At 41.2% G+C, this 14,619-nt stretch overlaps 1 protein-coding gene across 3 annotated transcripts in view; it reads right to left on the bottom strand.

Annotated features, from left to right (window-relative positions):
* tbc1d1 (TBC1 (tre-2/USP6, BUB2, cdc16) domain family, member 1) overlaps positions 1–14,619 on the bottom strand; it is a 49,233-nt gene that overhangs the window by 16,987 nt on the left and 17,627 nt on the right. Inside the window, exons 3-13 of one of the 3 annotated variants that reach the window (XM_031560273.2) lie at positions 13,354–13,443; positions 12,878–12,982; positions 12,619–12,751; positions 11,559–11,650; positions 8,545–8,652; positions 8,292–8,408; positions 5,786–5,854; positions 5,331–5,605; positions 4,316–4,450; positions 3,956–4,060; positions 3,458–3,594 (exon numbers count right to left, since the gene is read on the bottom strand). In XM_031560273.2, coding sequence (XP_031416133.1) covers positions 3,458–3,594; positions 3,956–4,060; positions 4,316–4,450; positions 5,331–5,605; positions 5,786–5,854; positions 8,292–8,408; positions 8,545–8,652; positions 11,559–11,650; positions 12,619–12,751; positions 12,878–12,982; positions 13,354–13,443 — 1,366 coding nt within the window. The remainder of the gene's footprint in view (positions 1–3,457; positions 3,595–3,955; positions 4,061–4,315; positions 4,451–5,330; positions 5,606–5,785; positions 5,855–8,291; positions 8,409–8,544; positions 8,653–11,558; positions 11,651–12,618; positions 12,752–12,877; positions 12,983–13,353; positions 13,444–14,619) is intronic. The other 2 variants (XM_031560274.2, XM_031560275.2) reach the window with 2 other exon arrangements.

The following is a 14,619-nucleotide window of genomic DNA, read 5'->3' as shown; positions in this document are numbered from 1 at the left end:
GTATTTCTCATTCATCCGGCAGAAAACATACATTGTGATGGATCTCAGGAATGACATCAAAGCTTACCCACTCAAACCCATGCATTCATAGATTATATATATATTGTTTTGGTGCAAAGTACATCAGTTGTGCAACACTATAGATGCTCAAACACGTGGGCACACAAACCAACACACACAAACCACACAGCCAAAGCTCTTGTGGGCATGCATTCATACACTTAAAAGCACATGTCCTCACACAATATTAAACTCCTTCTCATAAATGACACTTTATTCCTAGCTGAACATGTACATTCATGGGTGCTGCACACAATGAGCAGAGTGCAAAGACAGTAACAGGACTGACATGGTCAGGTTGATAAGCTTCTCCACTAATTAAATATGAAATATTTGGCATCAGCCCTTAAAACACAGTTTTTCACAGCATTATTCCGATCTTAAAGACCAGAGTTGGTTCAAAACAGCCTGTTAAGGACGGTGGACGTCCGATGGTGTGCGAAATAAAGTAGTCAAGTAAGAATCCTTTGTGTATGTTCTGTATGTGACAGTATTTTCTGTGAACAGGAAATTAACTGATGTTTCATCATCATGTTTGGCTCAGTAAGTCCAAGGTTATATGTGAAAGGGTGTTTAAACATGTTCTGACACACTGACAAGCCACAAGCACACACTACCGTTTCAAGTTCTACTGAAAACACTTACTCACTGAGCAAACAGTGTTCTCTCAGTGCACACACACACACACACACACACAGATGGTGTGGGGGGGGGGGGGGGTGGTATCTAGTGAGAGATCTGTAGTTATGTCTTGCAGCTACAATCCGTATATCTAGAATACGTCAAACTACATTTTTCTAACTAGCTACACACACTTCCTTTTTCTAACTAGCTTCACACACACACACAGACACACACACACACACACTCTGCTGGTCTGAATAAACACAGGTCCCTACTCTCATATCAACCCTGTTAACATTCAATATAACATAGCAACCTCTTTGGGCGGTGTTCATGCTCCCATTTATAATCCCCTCTGTTTCTCCTTCTCTTTACGTCACACTCTTAGCATCTCTAAGCAAACATAGTTCAATGGTGAGGACAGAGGACCCGGGAGAGTCATGGTGGTGACATAAGCATGTGAAGGACAAGATGCCTCCGAAAAACAAAGAAACCAACCAACTCTGGTGTATTTCATAGTTTCGCTCTGCAATGAACAAAATACACACACACACTCCTCCATGTAAAACAGTAATGCAACAGCGATCACACAAAGGGCGCCGCTGACGTAAGTAGGCACCGACATAAATACCACGTCCCATCCTCTTCAAACAACCAGTCCCACCAACCAACGCCCAGTGAAAAAACACCACTCCAACTAGGTCAACATGACTGGGCACAACCTACTCGCACACAATGAATACTCAACCACACCCAAACTCACTCACACACACACACACACACACACACACACACATTGAAACTATCATATTCATAGGAATTACAGTTTGGAATTATGTTCCTAATTCTATTCTTGGAAACACATAGGATTTAGCTGTCACTCAGCCTCAATCAAGCCTTTTCATTGGAAACTTGACTTTCCACTCAAGTCTGAACGGACCTGAACCCATGCTTGCATCATGTCTTACATCACAACAGGCTAAAAAAGGAACAGGGTGAACTATACATCCTGAACTTGTGCCTATGCATATGAACACCATGTGACAGTTCACAGCGCTGTGTTCATTTTACATCATTGTATTAACGATCATTTCACAATTCGATTAATAATTATCGTTGTTCTTAACACAACAATTCTTCCTTAAGATAAAGCTTGAAAAACTGAACTGATGTTTTTAAAGAGGAGTCGAAGAGGAGACCAACATGCAAATTCTAAGTGTACACAAACAATCATTCTTACAGACACAGAATGAGAATAATTTGTTCTTTTACACTGTTATAACCAAGACTTCAATTACCTCGTAAACCATCAGATTGTGTTTAAGGACAGGACATGTTCAATCAAGCCTGAAGAGTGAGCAGCAGGACTATTTAACAGGTACAGAGTGGGGATTGGTTAAAGAAAAACAATACCAATTGAAGACTCAAAACTTTGAATAGTGAGCAGTTGTTTCAGGTGAGTGTGAAGTAATGGGGGCCTGCTTTCAATTCAGTAATCATGAACGTCATCTGTGTTTCTTTATTTGTAATAGTTTAAGAACGAATCACAGGGCAATACAATACTCTGAGGGCTGAGTCTGGCCAAAAAACGATATGCAGCGTCTTACACTTATTAATGAATGTCTCATTATAGACTTCCACGTGACATGGTTCACAGTGGTTACGACTGTACATGTCCTCAGCATGTTCAGTGACATTTACAAAGGGTTGGGAAAGTGCCTCAAGGGCACCTTAAAGGGGCATTTATCCTGCTTGAGTGCACCTGCTTGATATGACTTTGAGTGAATGCTTGGGTGTCAGATCTACACTTTTGTTACACAAATAACAAAGTTAGCCTATAAGTGAAATTAACAACAATAGCTACAAATCGTCAACTCTTCTAAATTTGCGAAAGTTCAGTGCAGTGTTAATGATTGTTTGCTTTATGGCGGAATATCCATTCAAGTACAAGTGTGGCACCGCCACAGATTAATTATGATTTAAACGCCCTCACAAAAGACCCCAGTAAGTAACAGAGTTTCCACTAAACTGTTGAGGTACAGGAGGGGGAGTCTAGAGAGAATTCAAATGGGAAATCCGCATTTTTCTAATTATTGTACTGGATATGGTGACGGTCTATTCTTTATTTTCTGCATAGTTGTATTCTTATTTTTCTGTGTAATTGTATTTCTCATTCATCCCTAGGTATAATGGTGATCAGGAATGTTACTGATCATATACAGGAAGTAGTACTTTTAAGTTGACATAAAACAGAGCCCATCTGAGGAAACAGGGAGTGAGTGCACGTGTGGAACACCTGAGATCTCGAGTGCAAGTGAAGAAGCCATTTCGTGTGCCAGGAATACTGGAGGAATTCTGAAAGGAGCCTGAGGCCAGTTAAATGGAATAAATCCTCTCTGTCTTGACTACTTGTGAAATTCATTGGAATATACGGTACTTTGATTTTTGGCAAGAGAAGAGGAGTTTTTTTAGTTTCGTTTTTTTAGTTTGTTTGTCGTTTGTTGTTTGTTGCGTATGGCATATGGGCATGGTTTGAAGGCCGACTTTTTCTGTTGGACAAAGTATTGAAAATGTTTGCTAAGGTTTGTGAAGTTTGTCCTTAAAAGTTGAGGGAAATAAGGAAATTGTTTGCCGTGTGTTTTCAAGTTGCACCTCTACAGTGTCTCGAAATAATGTTTAATAATTAGAGTTTCTAAGTTGAAGCCAATTTCTTACACAAGGACACCTAATCTACAGTGAGATCAATCTTAATGTGTGCTATTGTGTGTCCAACCTGCAGGGTCTGTGGTCTTCTGTGGAGTGGCCACTCTCAGGAAGATCTGCTGCCTCCAAGAGTACCTGTGGGATCGCACTGGACTGTCCTCGCCAACCACACACACTGCCCCAGGACTGGAGAGAGCAGCCACATCACTACATGACACACACACACACACACACACACACACACACACACACACACACACACACACACACACACATACAGGGAGAAGTGTACACATTAGATGAAAGCCATATTGACACATTTAAGTACTGTTTCTACCACAAAAGCATTCAATATTGCTAGCCTTTTATACAGTAAGCTTTAATGCTGTTCTTCTTCACTGGCAATTCAGCCAAGGGTTTCTCAGGAGGTTTGCCTGGAATACGCTACTCCAGTACCATCAACACCATAAAAGCCACAACAGGAATCCCTTGATGAATACCCATCTCTCTCTCTCTCTCTCTCTCTCGCTCGCTCTCCCTCCCTCCCTCTCTCTCTCTCTCTCGATACCTCAGTTTCTGGAGGTCATCTTCATTCTCCTCTACAGGAGCCAACAACTTCAGGAAGTTTGGCACGGAGGAGGAGGAGCGGAGCCTCACTCTAAAGCCACTCAGACTGAGACAGACAGAGCACGAGGGAAAAAACACAGAATTGGCTTATTGGAAACAAGAGAAGGAGAAGAAAGACAGGGGAAACTATGAAAAGCACACAAGAATGATAAGAGATAGACAAACAATAAGCAACATATTCATACGTTGCATGGGAGTTAACGAGACATCTCATGTCTATGACAAATCATGCCGCAGTCATTATGTGAGTGGAGTGGAGAGGGTGGTAGAGAAAGAAGGAAAAGAAGAGAGAGAGACGCACCTGCGTTTGGGTGTGCGGGGTACAAGTGTGTCACCCGCGGGAACTGCCAGCTTGACTGACTTTGCAAAATGAAATGAGGAACAGGAGGAAGGAGAGGAAGAGGAAGTGCTTGTGACATCAACATGCGACAACGACCTAGCACAGTAACAAAAAAAGAGAAGGAGAAGAGAAGATGGAGACGGAGAAGCAGGGCTGAATGAAAGCCAGCAGGAGAGAACGTCACTGGAAGAATCAGCACAGGAGATGAGGGAGGCAGTGGAGTGCTAATCTAATTAAAGTATGCCAAGATAGTATGGCTCTGATAGTACCGACAGATAGTACTGACTGATTCATCATGTGATAAAAACCATTCACATAAGACACCTTTCCACTGCAGGAACTTGCGGGTCGTTTTAGGGGAGCCTAATCCTAAGGATATCTAGAAATTCACTGGTTTAACAGTTAAATGTTGGTGCTGCCGCTGGAGAAATACCTAATGCTCGGAATGGATTTTGCGACTGAAGGGCTAAATATTAGACTACGTCACTAGTTGTAGGTCCAAAGTTCCTGCACCGAAATTGAGGCTGAAAGGGCCGATTAGGGTGTGATTCCTGTAAACGTGAGCACCACCTGGGAAGTGTCACGAGTTCCTGCAGTGGAAAAGCACCTATATTCTCTCCCACTGCATACAGTAGGGGTGTCAACAACCCGCTGTTTGATATCAAACTAATATCATGCCATTCTCACAATGCTTGCCATGAATTGATTCTAAATGTGTTTTCAATAACACATACTCCAATACATCATACTTATTATCATATTCCAAATTACATTCTGCTTTTACATTTAGTTTGAACAGTTTGCCAAATTCACTCTATACAGCTTCGGAACATAAATAATATTCAAATCACAAAACAAATATTTTGTATTGTATTGTCCTATATATCCAGTACCACAGTATTCATGATCACGATCATTAAAACATGAAATAGTACGCTGTGTTTCCCCAACACACTCAAACTCCTCAGTCTCATACTTGCTCTGGTGTGGGCTGTCGGTGCTGACGGAGTAGTGTCGGACCAGTTTGGGTTTGGTGGCGGCTGAAGGCTGCTGTGGGGGTCCCATGAGCCCCGAGGGGGAGGACTGTGTGGGGGAGTGGCTGATGGTGCTGGCCCTTCGGCGGAACGCTGGCGGCTGCGTCTCCTGCAGGGGAGAGCAGGCCTCCAGCTTCAGGTCTCCTGTGGAGTTATGGGAGCGCAGCGGGCTGGACAGTGGGAGAGGGGAGCACAAGGGGTCGTCCAGTGACGGATCCTGACAGAACAACACGAGGCAGCGTTGTGAGATAAACCTCATCACACACAGTGTATTTCACTAGGTACAATTTGTCTGGGTTTAATTCAAAATGACACCCATTTACAGAAATACAGGAGAGAGTTTGGATGTTTCAGGTACGGAGAGATTGACACAGTGTGTATGTTCATTGTGTGTTACCTTGATGCTACTATTGAGCGTAGAATCAGAGGAGCTGGAATCTCCTTCACTTTGACCTTTAGACTTGCCCTGAGCAGGAGGACACATAGAGACACTCTGTAAATCACATGCACATATGCATGCATACATTCAGAATAGATTCATCAATTTATATCAATCAATCAATCATGCATTCAGCAACATACTACATGTATAATCTAAGCCACCTTGAGTATCCATGAACAACATCTACATGATAACACTGCTGTAAACTATTGAGACTTGTCTACTATTATTTGTGCATACACAGCTCTGCACAGCAAGCTTTCAAACTGTTAAAAAGATCACATCTGGGTGTGTCTGTGCAAAGACATCCATGTTCCACGTAAATGATGTCACACATGAGAAAGTCTCCCATGACGCTTTGGACACAAGCAATTGCACTTTGGAATCATTGGAATCTTCAACTATCTCATCGCAATCTACTTCCCTTACACCATGCACGGCAACCTCTCCCTCTGCCTCTCTTTCTCTCTCTATATCATATTGTCCTATGCTGTTGATGCTAATGCAGAGGCCACAAAAGGGACCAGGGTTCGTATCCCAGTTTCTTCCCTAACCTTAATATGGATTCGTAGTCATGGTTGTCTCTCTTCTTCCCCACCTGCTTTGGACTATCTGCACTGTGGGATGCTACTGCAGTTTTGGACTATCTGCACTGTGGGATGCTACTGCAGTTTTGGACTATCTGCACTGTGGGATGCTACTGCAGTTTTGGACTATCTGCACTGTGGGATGCTACTGCAGTTTTTCTACCTGATCCATTTGCAGAAACCCTATTTTTATAGCTGCCCATTCCCACCAAACTGTTGTTCATAATTTCTACTCTACTGATGACACATCCTATAAATATATTGTGTGCCAGCGTATTTACTCATAATATGAAACAAATGCCATCATAGACATAGTTTTCAGCTTCATAGCTCTGCTTTATTCTCATAATAGTAACTTCAATTGACAATCTTCCTCCTCACACCAGTCATGATAAATTTGATGATTCCTTCAGCAAAAAGTGTCCTAGATATGTTCAACAACTACACATAAGATAACTACTATCATGGTTTTGTTTGGAAGAGGGATGTCACAATACCAGAAATGTACTACCAATACCAGTGAAATCTTCGACACCCAATTCAACACAGCGCTAAAAAACGCTGCGGCGCGCCGGGGGTTCAGTGTCAGATCATGTAAGTGCGCACATAACACAATACACATTATATATATTATACATTATATTATATACATTATATAAAAGACACCCGATTTATTTTCAGAACAGAAATTGGTCTAACTGAGAATGGAGGTAACGTAACCATTATGAATAGAGAAATTCATGTTGGCTTGTCTCTAGCTCTTCTAGATATAAATACATTATTTATAAGAAAGATCTTATTTATTTATTTGTTGTCCTGTCCAAGATTTTGTGGCCTTCATTTTATTAGCTATTAAGCTGTTGCACGTTTGAACCAATAGACGGCATCTGAGCTAATAAATAATACAGTTCTGAACAACTTTAGTAGGCCTAATGAAAGAAAAAAAAGACTGTGATAACAAGTGATGACTGTTATCTGTGATAGGCTACTGTTATAAGTGATAACTGTGACAACAAATTCGTAGCCTAATAAAAACTTTCTCTGCGCAATACGCAGCAGGCCTATTCAATTTCACTCTAGGCTACTTAGGACCTTCTCAAACAATGGTCATGTTGTATTTTTTTTTGACATATTTAACACGGCCTCATACCTGTCAAGTGTCATGTTTCATCACAGTTTTTTTTTCTCCCCACGTCTGACGTTTGAATGCAAGCCCAATGACATGATGTGATACCAGGACTAGACAACTGCTAAGACCAAATGATAGCGCTGTGTTTGCTTTTTTATCATTTAATTAAATTCTAGTCAGTTTTATTAGGCTATTATCATTAGCCTATTATTAGTAGAATCATATATCCTATTACACATGACAAGAGCTGTGCGTAGGCCTATGTGTGGACACTGTAGAAGGCTGTCGCGGACTTCGAGCATGAACTTGAGAACATCGGACATGTTCACACTTGACAGGTAGGCCTATGATTCTCTGATAATATGCATCATACTGTGTTCGTTACCGGTTGCTCCTTGGTGACTGATGTCAATATTGACATTGCACACTGTGCAGAAAGCATGGTGGGGAGGTCTGGATGTCACAATAGACACCTTCAACAATCTGAGTACTTAACTCAAGGTACTTGAAAAAATAAAACCAGTTTAAAAACGGTTATAGATTAACACAAATTATTCTTCAACTTTCTGGCCATCTCTAGGTTGCAAGACAGATGCCTTAAAAAGTAAACAAGCAAGTAGTGACAGTAAACAACAGCCATAAACTAATACCACAGGGTACATGGACAGCGACTAGTGATGTTTGAATGTACATGCTGTGGTGGTGATGGGGCGCATGTCTTGCCCTCACTCATGCACAAACGCACCTTCCAAATGCCCTCCAGTGACTCTGTTAAAGACCTCTTAGCACGACTCGTCAGCTGTTCCAAACGCACCCTGCTGCCACTCAACCCGGCGTCTCCTCTCTCCTCTCCCACTGCACTCTATACAAACACAACACACACACACACACACACACACACAATTCAGGAGGTTTATAATTGATTTGCAAAATATGTATCCACGATTGTATTCACCAGTGCATGCATGTACCTCTTTACCTTGTTTCCATGTTTGTACCTGTTTGTTATACGTGTGTGTGTGACTCCTCTGTTTCTCCTCATACCATCTCCTCAGCCATGACACCAGCAACTCATTCTCCTCCCGGTCTGACTTAGGTCCCGCTTTCTGGAACACACACACACAACAAACTCCTGACAACTGCACGGAAATGTGTACATTTCCCTTTCCCCTCTTTTGTGCAATTGCACTATATCACCACTGGGTGGCCTCCAAGAGCCTACGCTACCGGACTAGTTTTCCTGGAGGTTGTGGAAGGTTTCCAAACTAAATCTACTTTTGTTGTCTGCATGTGCCTGAAAACTCTGCAAACTAAAGTGAATGACTGGCCTGATAAGTGATTCCTGCAATGTCTAAAATGATTTCCCTCTTAACCTGTGAAGAGTTGGCATCTACAAATAAGCGCGTGTTGGACCAGTCAACACAAACGGGAACAACCCTAGTCCAACAGCTGTCAGCTGGCTTTACCTCTACTGTACCACATCAGAGAGCAGCTTAGCTGTTTCTGTTGTTGTGGATTAGCATAGCTAATAGGAAGTCAATGACTAACTTCCTACTTAGGTCAGAGTATGAGGATATGGAACGTTAAAGAGACAGTATCCCTCTTTGAAGTATGATTTTATAGGCAACTAGTGTTGGGATGATCTTAAAACTAATCTTCATGGTATATGGTCATGTGAAGGACAGATAAACATACCGGTCGTTCCAACGCTATGCACTATGTAGTAAAGAGTAAAGAAAATGTCTAAATTCAGTCACCTGAGAAAGCCCTACACATGACTGCACAGAACAGGTTCTGCTCCATCTGGTTCCTAGTTTAAGCTGACATCTAACATCTCATGAATTCATTATCTTTTGTGACTTACAGAAGAGAGACTGTAGACCTATATTCAATAATGTGGCCTAAATGAATGCTGGTGTTGTAATTCTCGGTTCACAGAACAATATCATTTGAGCTGTAGACTTTATCAAGAATTTAACAATATGCATAAAGAGGTCGGAGTAAATGTGAAATTGAGATAAGCAGGCGAAATGGAAAGTGAAATAAAACCAAAAAACAACAACTGATCCAGCATTTTAACACATATTGTGCTCAGTGCTGATAGTCAGTGATCAGTTAAGTCCTATTCAAGAGCTGGATCTAGTCAAATACCATCAGCTAAATAGCCCTTCTCTAATCTCTCCCCAATTCACTGAATCTGACACCAGGTCTGTCTAGAATGTGATCATTAATTAATCCAACTAACGCTTTCAAGCATTAACTGGCTGTGAAACAAATACAGATCGATGAAGACTGTGGAAAATTACTTTTGTTAAATCTCAGAATGCATGACAAGTAACACTGGATTACCTTGAGGTAAACAGAAAGGTGAACTGGGTGCATGTGGTGACCAGTGTTAATTTCGTTGACGAAAACTATGACGAAAAATATTCGTTAACGACCTTTTTCCCGTGACTAAGACGAGACTAAGACGTGACGAAAACGGATCTTTATAAATAAAAACTATGACTAAATCTATTTTAACTTTCGTTGACGAGACGAGACGAGACGAAAATGTTGGTGGTTGACTAAGTCACAATTGTTTTTTTTTTTCTAAACTTGTATGCACATCATTGGTTGAATGTTGCCAGGTCCTGTATCTATCCCTCCTCCACTCTCTGAGATGGCCAGACATGCAAGTGACGCCCTATGGCTTAACGTTATGATGGCTGAAGTTCAAGCACTCGGTACTGGAAGACAAATAAGAATAGATATCTGGACAGTCTTAAATTATAACTTGACAGAAAATAAAACACAATGCACCGCAATAACTGGAGAGAAACCGTGTGGCTTCAAAATACATGGGAAGAACACAACAAGAGGCACCTGAAAGCGCACAAGACAACCCTGCCATTTATGCCAAGGTAAATTAGCTAGTAACTGTCAATGATAATTAGCTAATGTTAACTAGTTATTCGAATATATTAGCCAACGTTAAGTTAACTTCAAAGGGGCAGTCGAGTGTATAGGTTGTGTCAGCTTGGATAACTAGCTAGTCATTTTCGATTGAAACCTCCCGTTTGGCTTGGCAAATGAGTTCCAAAACTTTTAGCTAGCTAACGTTGGCTAACTATGAGGTAGCATAGCTAAGTTATACTAGCTATCGATAACTAGCTAGTAAACACATTGCAGAATGGACTATAGGACAGGCAACGCATGACATTAATCAAGAAAAAATAAATGAATATGTGATTGGTTTACATATCCTTGTCTATTTATGCAATTGTTATTAGCACTACTTTCAACTCTCAAACTATCCGTCTAGCTAAATACTGTATGTTGGTTATCAGATTGCACAGCAATTCATATGGAGGATATGTGGTTGATTTAACTAAGGCCAGGTAGGCATAGTAGTTGTATTGTGTTATCAGATCATTTGAATCTTCAAAATCTAGACTTGATATTCTCTTATATTTTAATGATAATACTGTTAATTAAGTATTGCCTTAAAATTATTATTTACATTGAATTCATTGGAATTCAGCTGTAGGCATAGGAGACCTGTATCTTAGAGACTAATTGCATCCACAGTTTACGTAGTGCAAGCTTGACTATTATGCAGTTGTAGACACAACACAAGGGGTCCCCGGGCCTGAGAAGGGATGGAAAGGAGTTTAATGTGACTATAAGATGGACTTCATTTTTAGTTTAATGTGACTAAAACTAGACTAAAATGTAATGAGACTTCGTCGACTAAAACTAGACTAAAATGTTCTGAGTTTTCGTCGACGAAAACTAGACTAAAACTAAGCAGGATAAAAATGACTAAAAGTGACTAAAACTAATATGCATTTTCGTCTAAAGACTAAGACTAAATCTAAAATAGCTGCCAAAATTAACACTGGTGGTGACCCAATCAAATATTGTCCTATTTAAATTAAATGTAATCCTAAAAGCACAAGCCTTTTCTGAATGATTGCACCATTGTGTGTTGTGAATGGAAGGTCCTGAGATGTGTCCTGTGTGCACTCACCATGGTGATTCCAAACACCGCTGTTTGCTGCAGGCTGCCCAGTGTGGCCAAATGCTTTTGGAGTTCAAGCTTGGCTTTGGATGGGTGGACACCTACACTCAGACACACACACATGCATAAGCACAAATACACACACACACATACACAACATTAACTTTTGGGCCTACCAGCCAAAGTCGCTGGTAGATGAAAGAAGTTACCGGCCAGGCATATTTTTTACCCGCCAAAATTAAACAATGATTTTCCTAACATCATTTTCATGTATCAGTAATATACTACCTTTATGTGTAATTGAATTTCATTGTAAACCACTTACTGACTGGGGTTAAGAAATGAGACAATTTCAATTTCGCAACTGAATACAATGCAGAATAACATAACGTGCAGTTAGTCCAGATAACAGTTATAGACAGCTATGTTGTGAATGTCATTGTCAAGTGAATGTCCTAGAAAATGCTAACTTTACTGTAGTCTTCAATCTATGTAATTACCAAGCGACACCAAACGAATGGGAGATGAAGCAGTGGCAATGAATGAGTGATGACAGACTGTGCAGAACTTCATACCGCCAGCAGGAGGCCAGAAGAAGTGGAATTTAATGACAAGGCTTGTCTTCTGCAATTTCATGCACAACTTATGCGCTGTATAAATATGCAGCATCCTGAAGAAATTATGTGGAATTCTGCGATCGTAGAATCTCAAAAAATGGAGGGACTGCCTGTGTCTCTCTCTCCTCCCTGCCCCCTCTGCCTGTCGCCTAGATATGGCAAGCCAGTTTAACAGGATCAGATGTTTTTTTTATTTGAAGATGAACACGTTTATTCTACATGCCAGAGTGGTGAAGTAACTGCCATCATTCACCCACCAACACAGATATCTACACGCCATTGGCGCTTGGCAGGTGCTTGTTTTGCTCCCTCCACATAAACATGAGTGTGCACGCAAATATAACAAAAAGGTCAAACACACAGTGTGTGTGTGTGTGTGTGTGTGTGTGTGACACATCCTGTACTGCACAGACATATACAGTAGCGTGTGTGTGTGTGCATACAGGGCTCACCTTCTATCCTTTCACACACTCTGTGCAGTGTGAGCAGCGGGCAGCTTTCACACTGCTGGCCGTGAGTCTGAGAGATCTGCTGCTGGGCGGCCACGGAGAACGCCTGCTTTAAAGTCAACATGATCTCATCCACCTGGAGAGAACAACCGGCACCAGAGCACTCAGAGAAGAGGCAGTCATCCACCCATCAAACTAACTATCCACTTATCCCACCTCCACACCGCCAACCCAACCCAAACAAGCCACCCATCAGCTTTACCAGAGCCTCGTCTGTACACTGGAACACATAGCACACAAACTGGCACGTCCCGCTCTCTGAAGACTCTCTGCAGATGAAGCCAAAGTGATCCACATGTCTGATGCCCTGGGGAGAGATGTTAGAATTTAATTTAGAGAGGGAGGGTGTGTGTGTGTCATATAATAATAATATTACATTAAAAATTGCATTTCGAAAGCTGCGTTAACCTAACAACCCTGTAAACGTGAGAGCACGTCCCACCCCTGTGGCACTCTGTAATGCACGGTCTTAATCTTTCTGCTTTTGTGCAAATCCTAGGATTTTAAAACAGTCAGCAGAGGAAAACACCATAGCGTTCACACCTAGTCCTGACCCTCATTCTACCATTTAAACTGGACCTGTCTACAATTAACAAGAGAAAAGAGTCTACGTGAGCAACGTGCAAGAAACTCAAAGTTGTTTTTATAACAAGATGATGCATGTTTGTATTTGCTTACCTGGGAGCAGAAGGAGATCTCTCTGAAGCTTTTCTCTATGGCCACTTTCTTACTGTCAGGACTCACCAGGAAGATCTGTGACCTCCCAACCTACACACATTCATACACACACACAAGGGGAGTTCAGGCATGTTATCCTGCAATTATTGAGTAACAAGTATTCTTTTCAGACAACATTAGTGAACAAAGGGAGACAGTTTTGTTTTGAAGAAAGACATTGTGAAAGGTGAACAGACTCCTTTTAAAGATGTGGATTGTGGTGTGACTTCATCATATCAATCAGTCATATCAAAGATATACAAATCTATATACAGTCAGTCATGTTTCATTTCCATTCCATTAACACTGGCAAATCTCAACTGCTGCACAGGCCGAGACTGTGTGTGTGTGGGAGAGAGAGATAGAGAGAGAGAGAGAGAGAGAGAGAGGGGGGAGAGAGGGAGAGAGAGAGAGAGAGAATGTGTGTGAGAGAGGGGGGGGCAGAGAAAGAGAAAGGAGAGGGGGAGAGATCCTGTTGTATCCATCGCTGTGGAATAATCGAGAGATTCCATCTGGATGATATCATTGCAGAGTAAGTGGTTTGGTTTTGTTGGGCTTGTTTGAGGAAGTTGCAAGTACTTGTCGAGAGGCAAAAACCAGAAGTGACTTGCAATGACCAGATGAAGCTGGTTTACTTTATTTTGTCAAAATTGTATTGGTTATTTATTATTTATCACACTGATAAATCATACATAAATCAGTGGTTCTTCTCTACTGAGATATTGGAATGATTTATTCTGCTGTATCATGTATGTTTTTCTTCATTTTCTGTTTGCCATATTTTTCATTTTAAATCACCACTGCTCCCAACAATAGAATCTGTGATTACTCCTTCTCAGCCCTCAAATCTCAACTCCAAACATCTTCACTCTGTCATTTCAAATCTTCTAGTATCTCATTTCTAACCTGATGTTTCTGGTGACCCTCTACTCTACTGTCGATGTTTACGGCAGGTGGGGATTTATTAAGTCATGTTAGTGAACCCTTATTTTATTTGAAGTGAATGGCAGTCTCTAATAAAAGCCTGGTCGAATAAAGGCATTGGTAGGTTAGGTTAGTATGACTGCTCAAGCAGGGTCATCTTTTTACAGCCATTCTGTCCGTCCCCTTCACTCATCTAAGCATGGTTTTCATGTCGCTTTGATTTTTGATTTCCTCTACCTGATCAGCTGTTTGCTTTTGATGTATCCAATGTGGAAATGACTTCAGATAACATATAACTAACAA

Source organism: Clupea harengus, chromosome 22 (genome assembly GCF_900700415.2).
Source record: "Clupea harengus chromosome 22, Ch_v2.0.2, whole genome shotgun sequence".
Taxonomy (NCBI): domain Eukaryota; kingdom Metazoa; phylum Chordata; class Actinopteri; order Clupeiformes; family Clupeidae; genus Clupea; species Clupea harengus.
The sequence above is the reverse complement of the archived record's forward strand: the minus strand, read 5'-3'. Positions and strand labels throughout refer to the sequence as shown.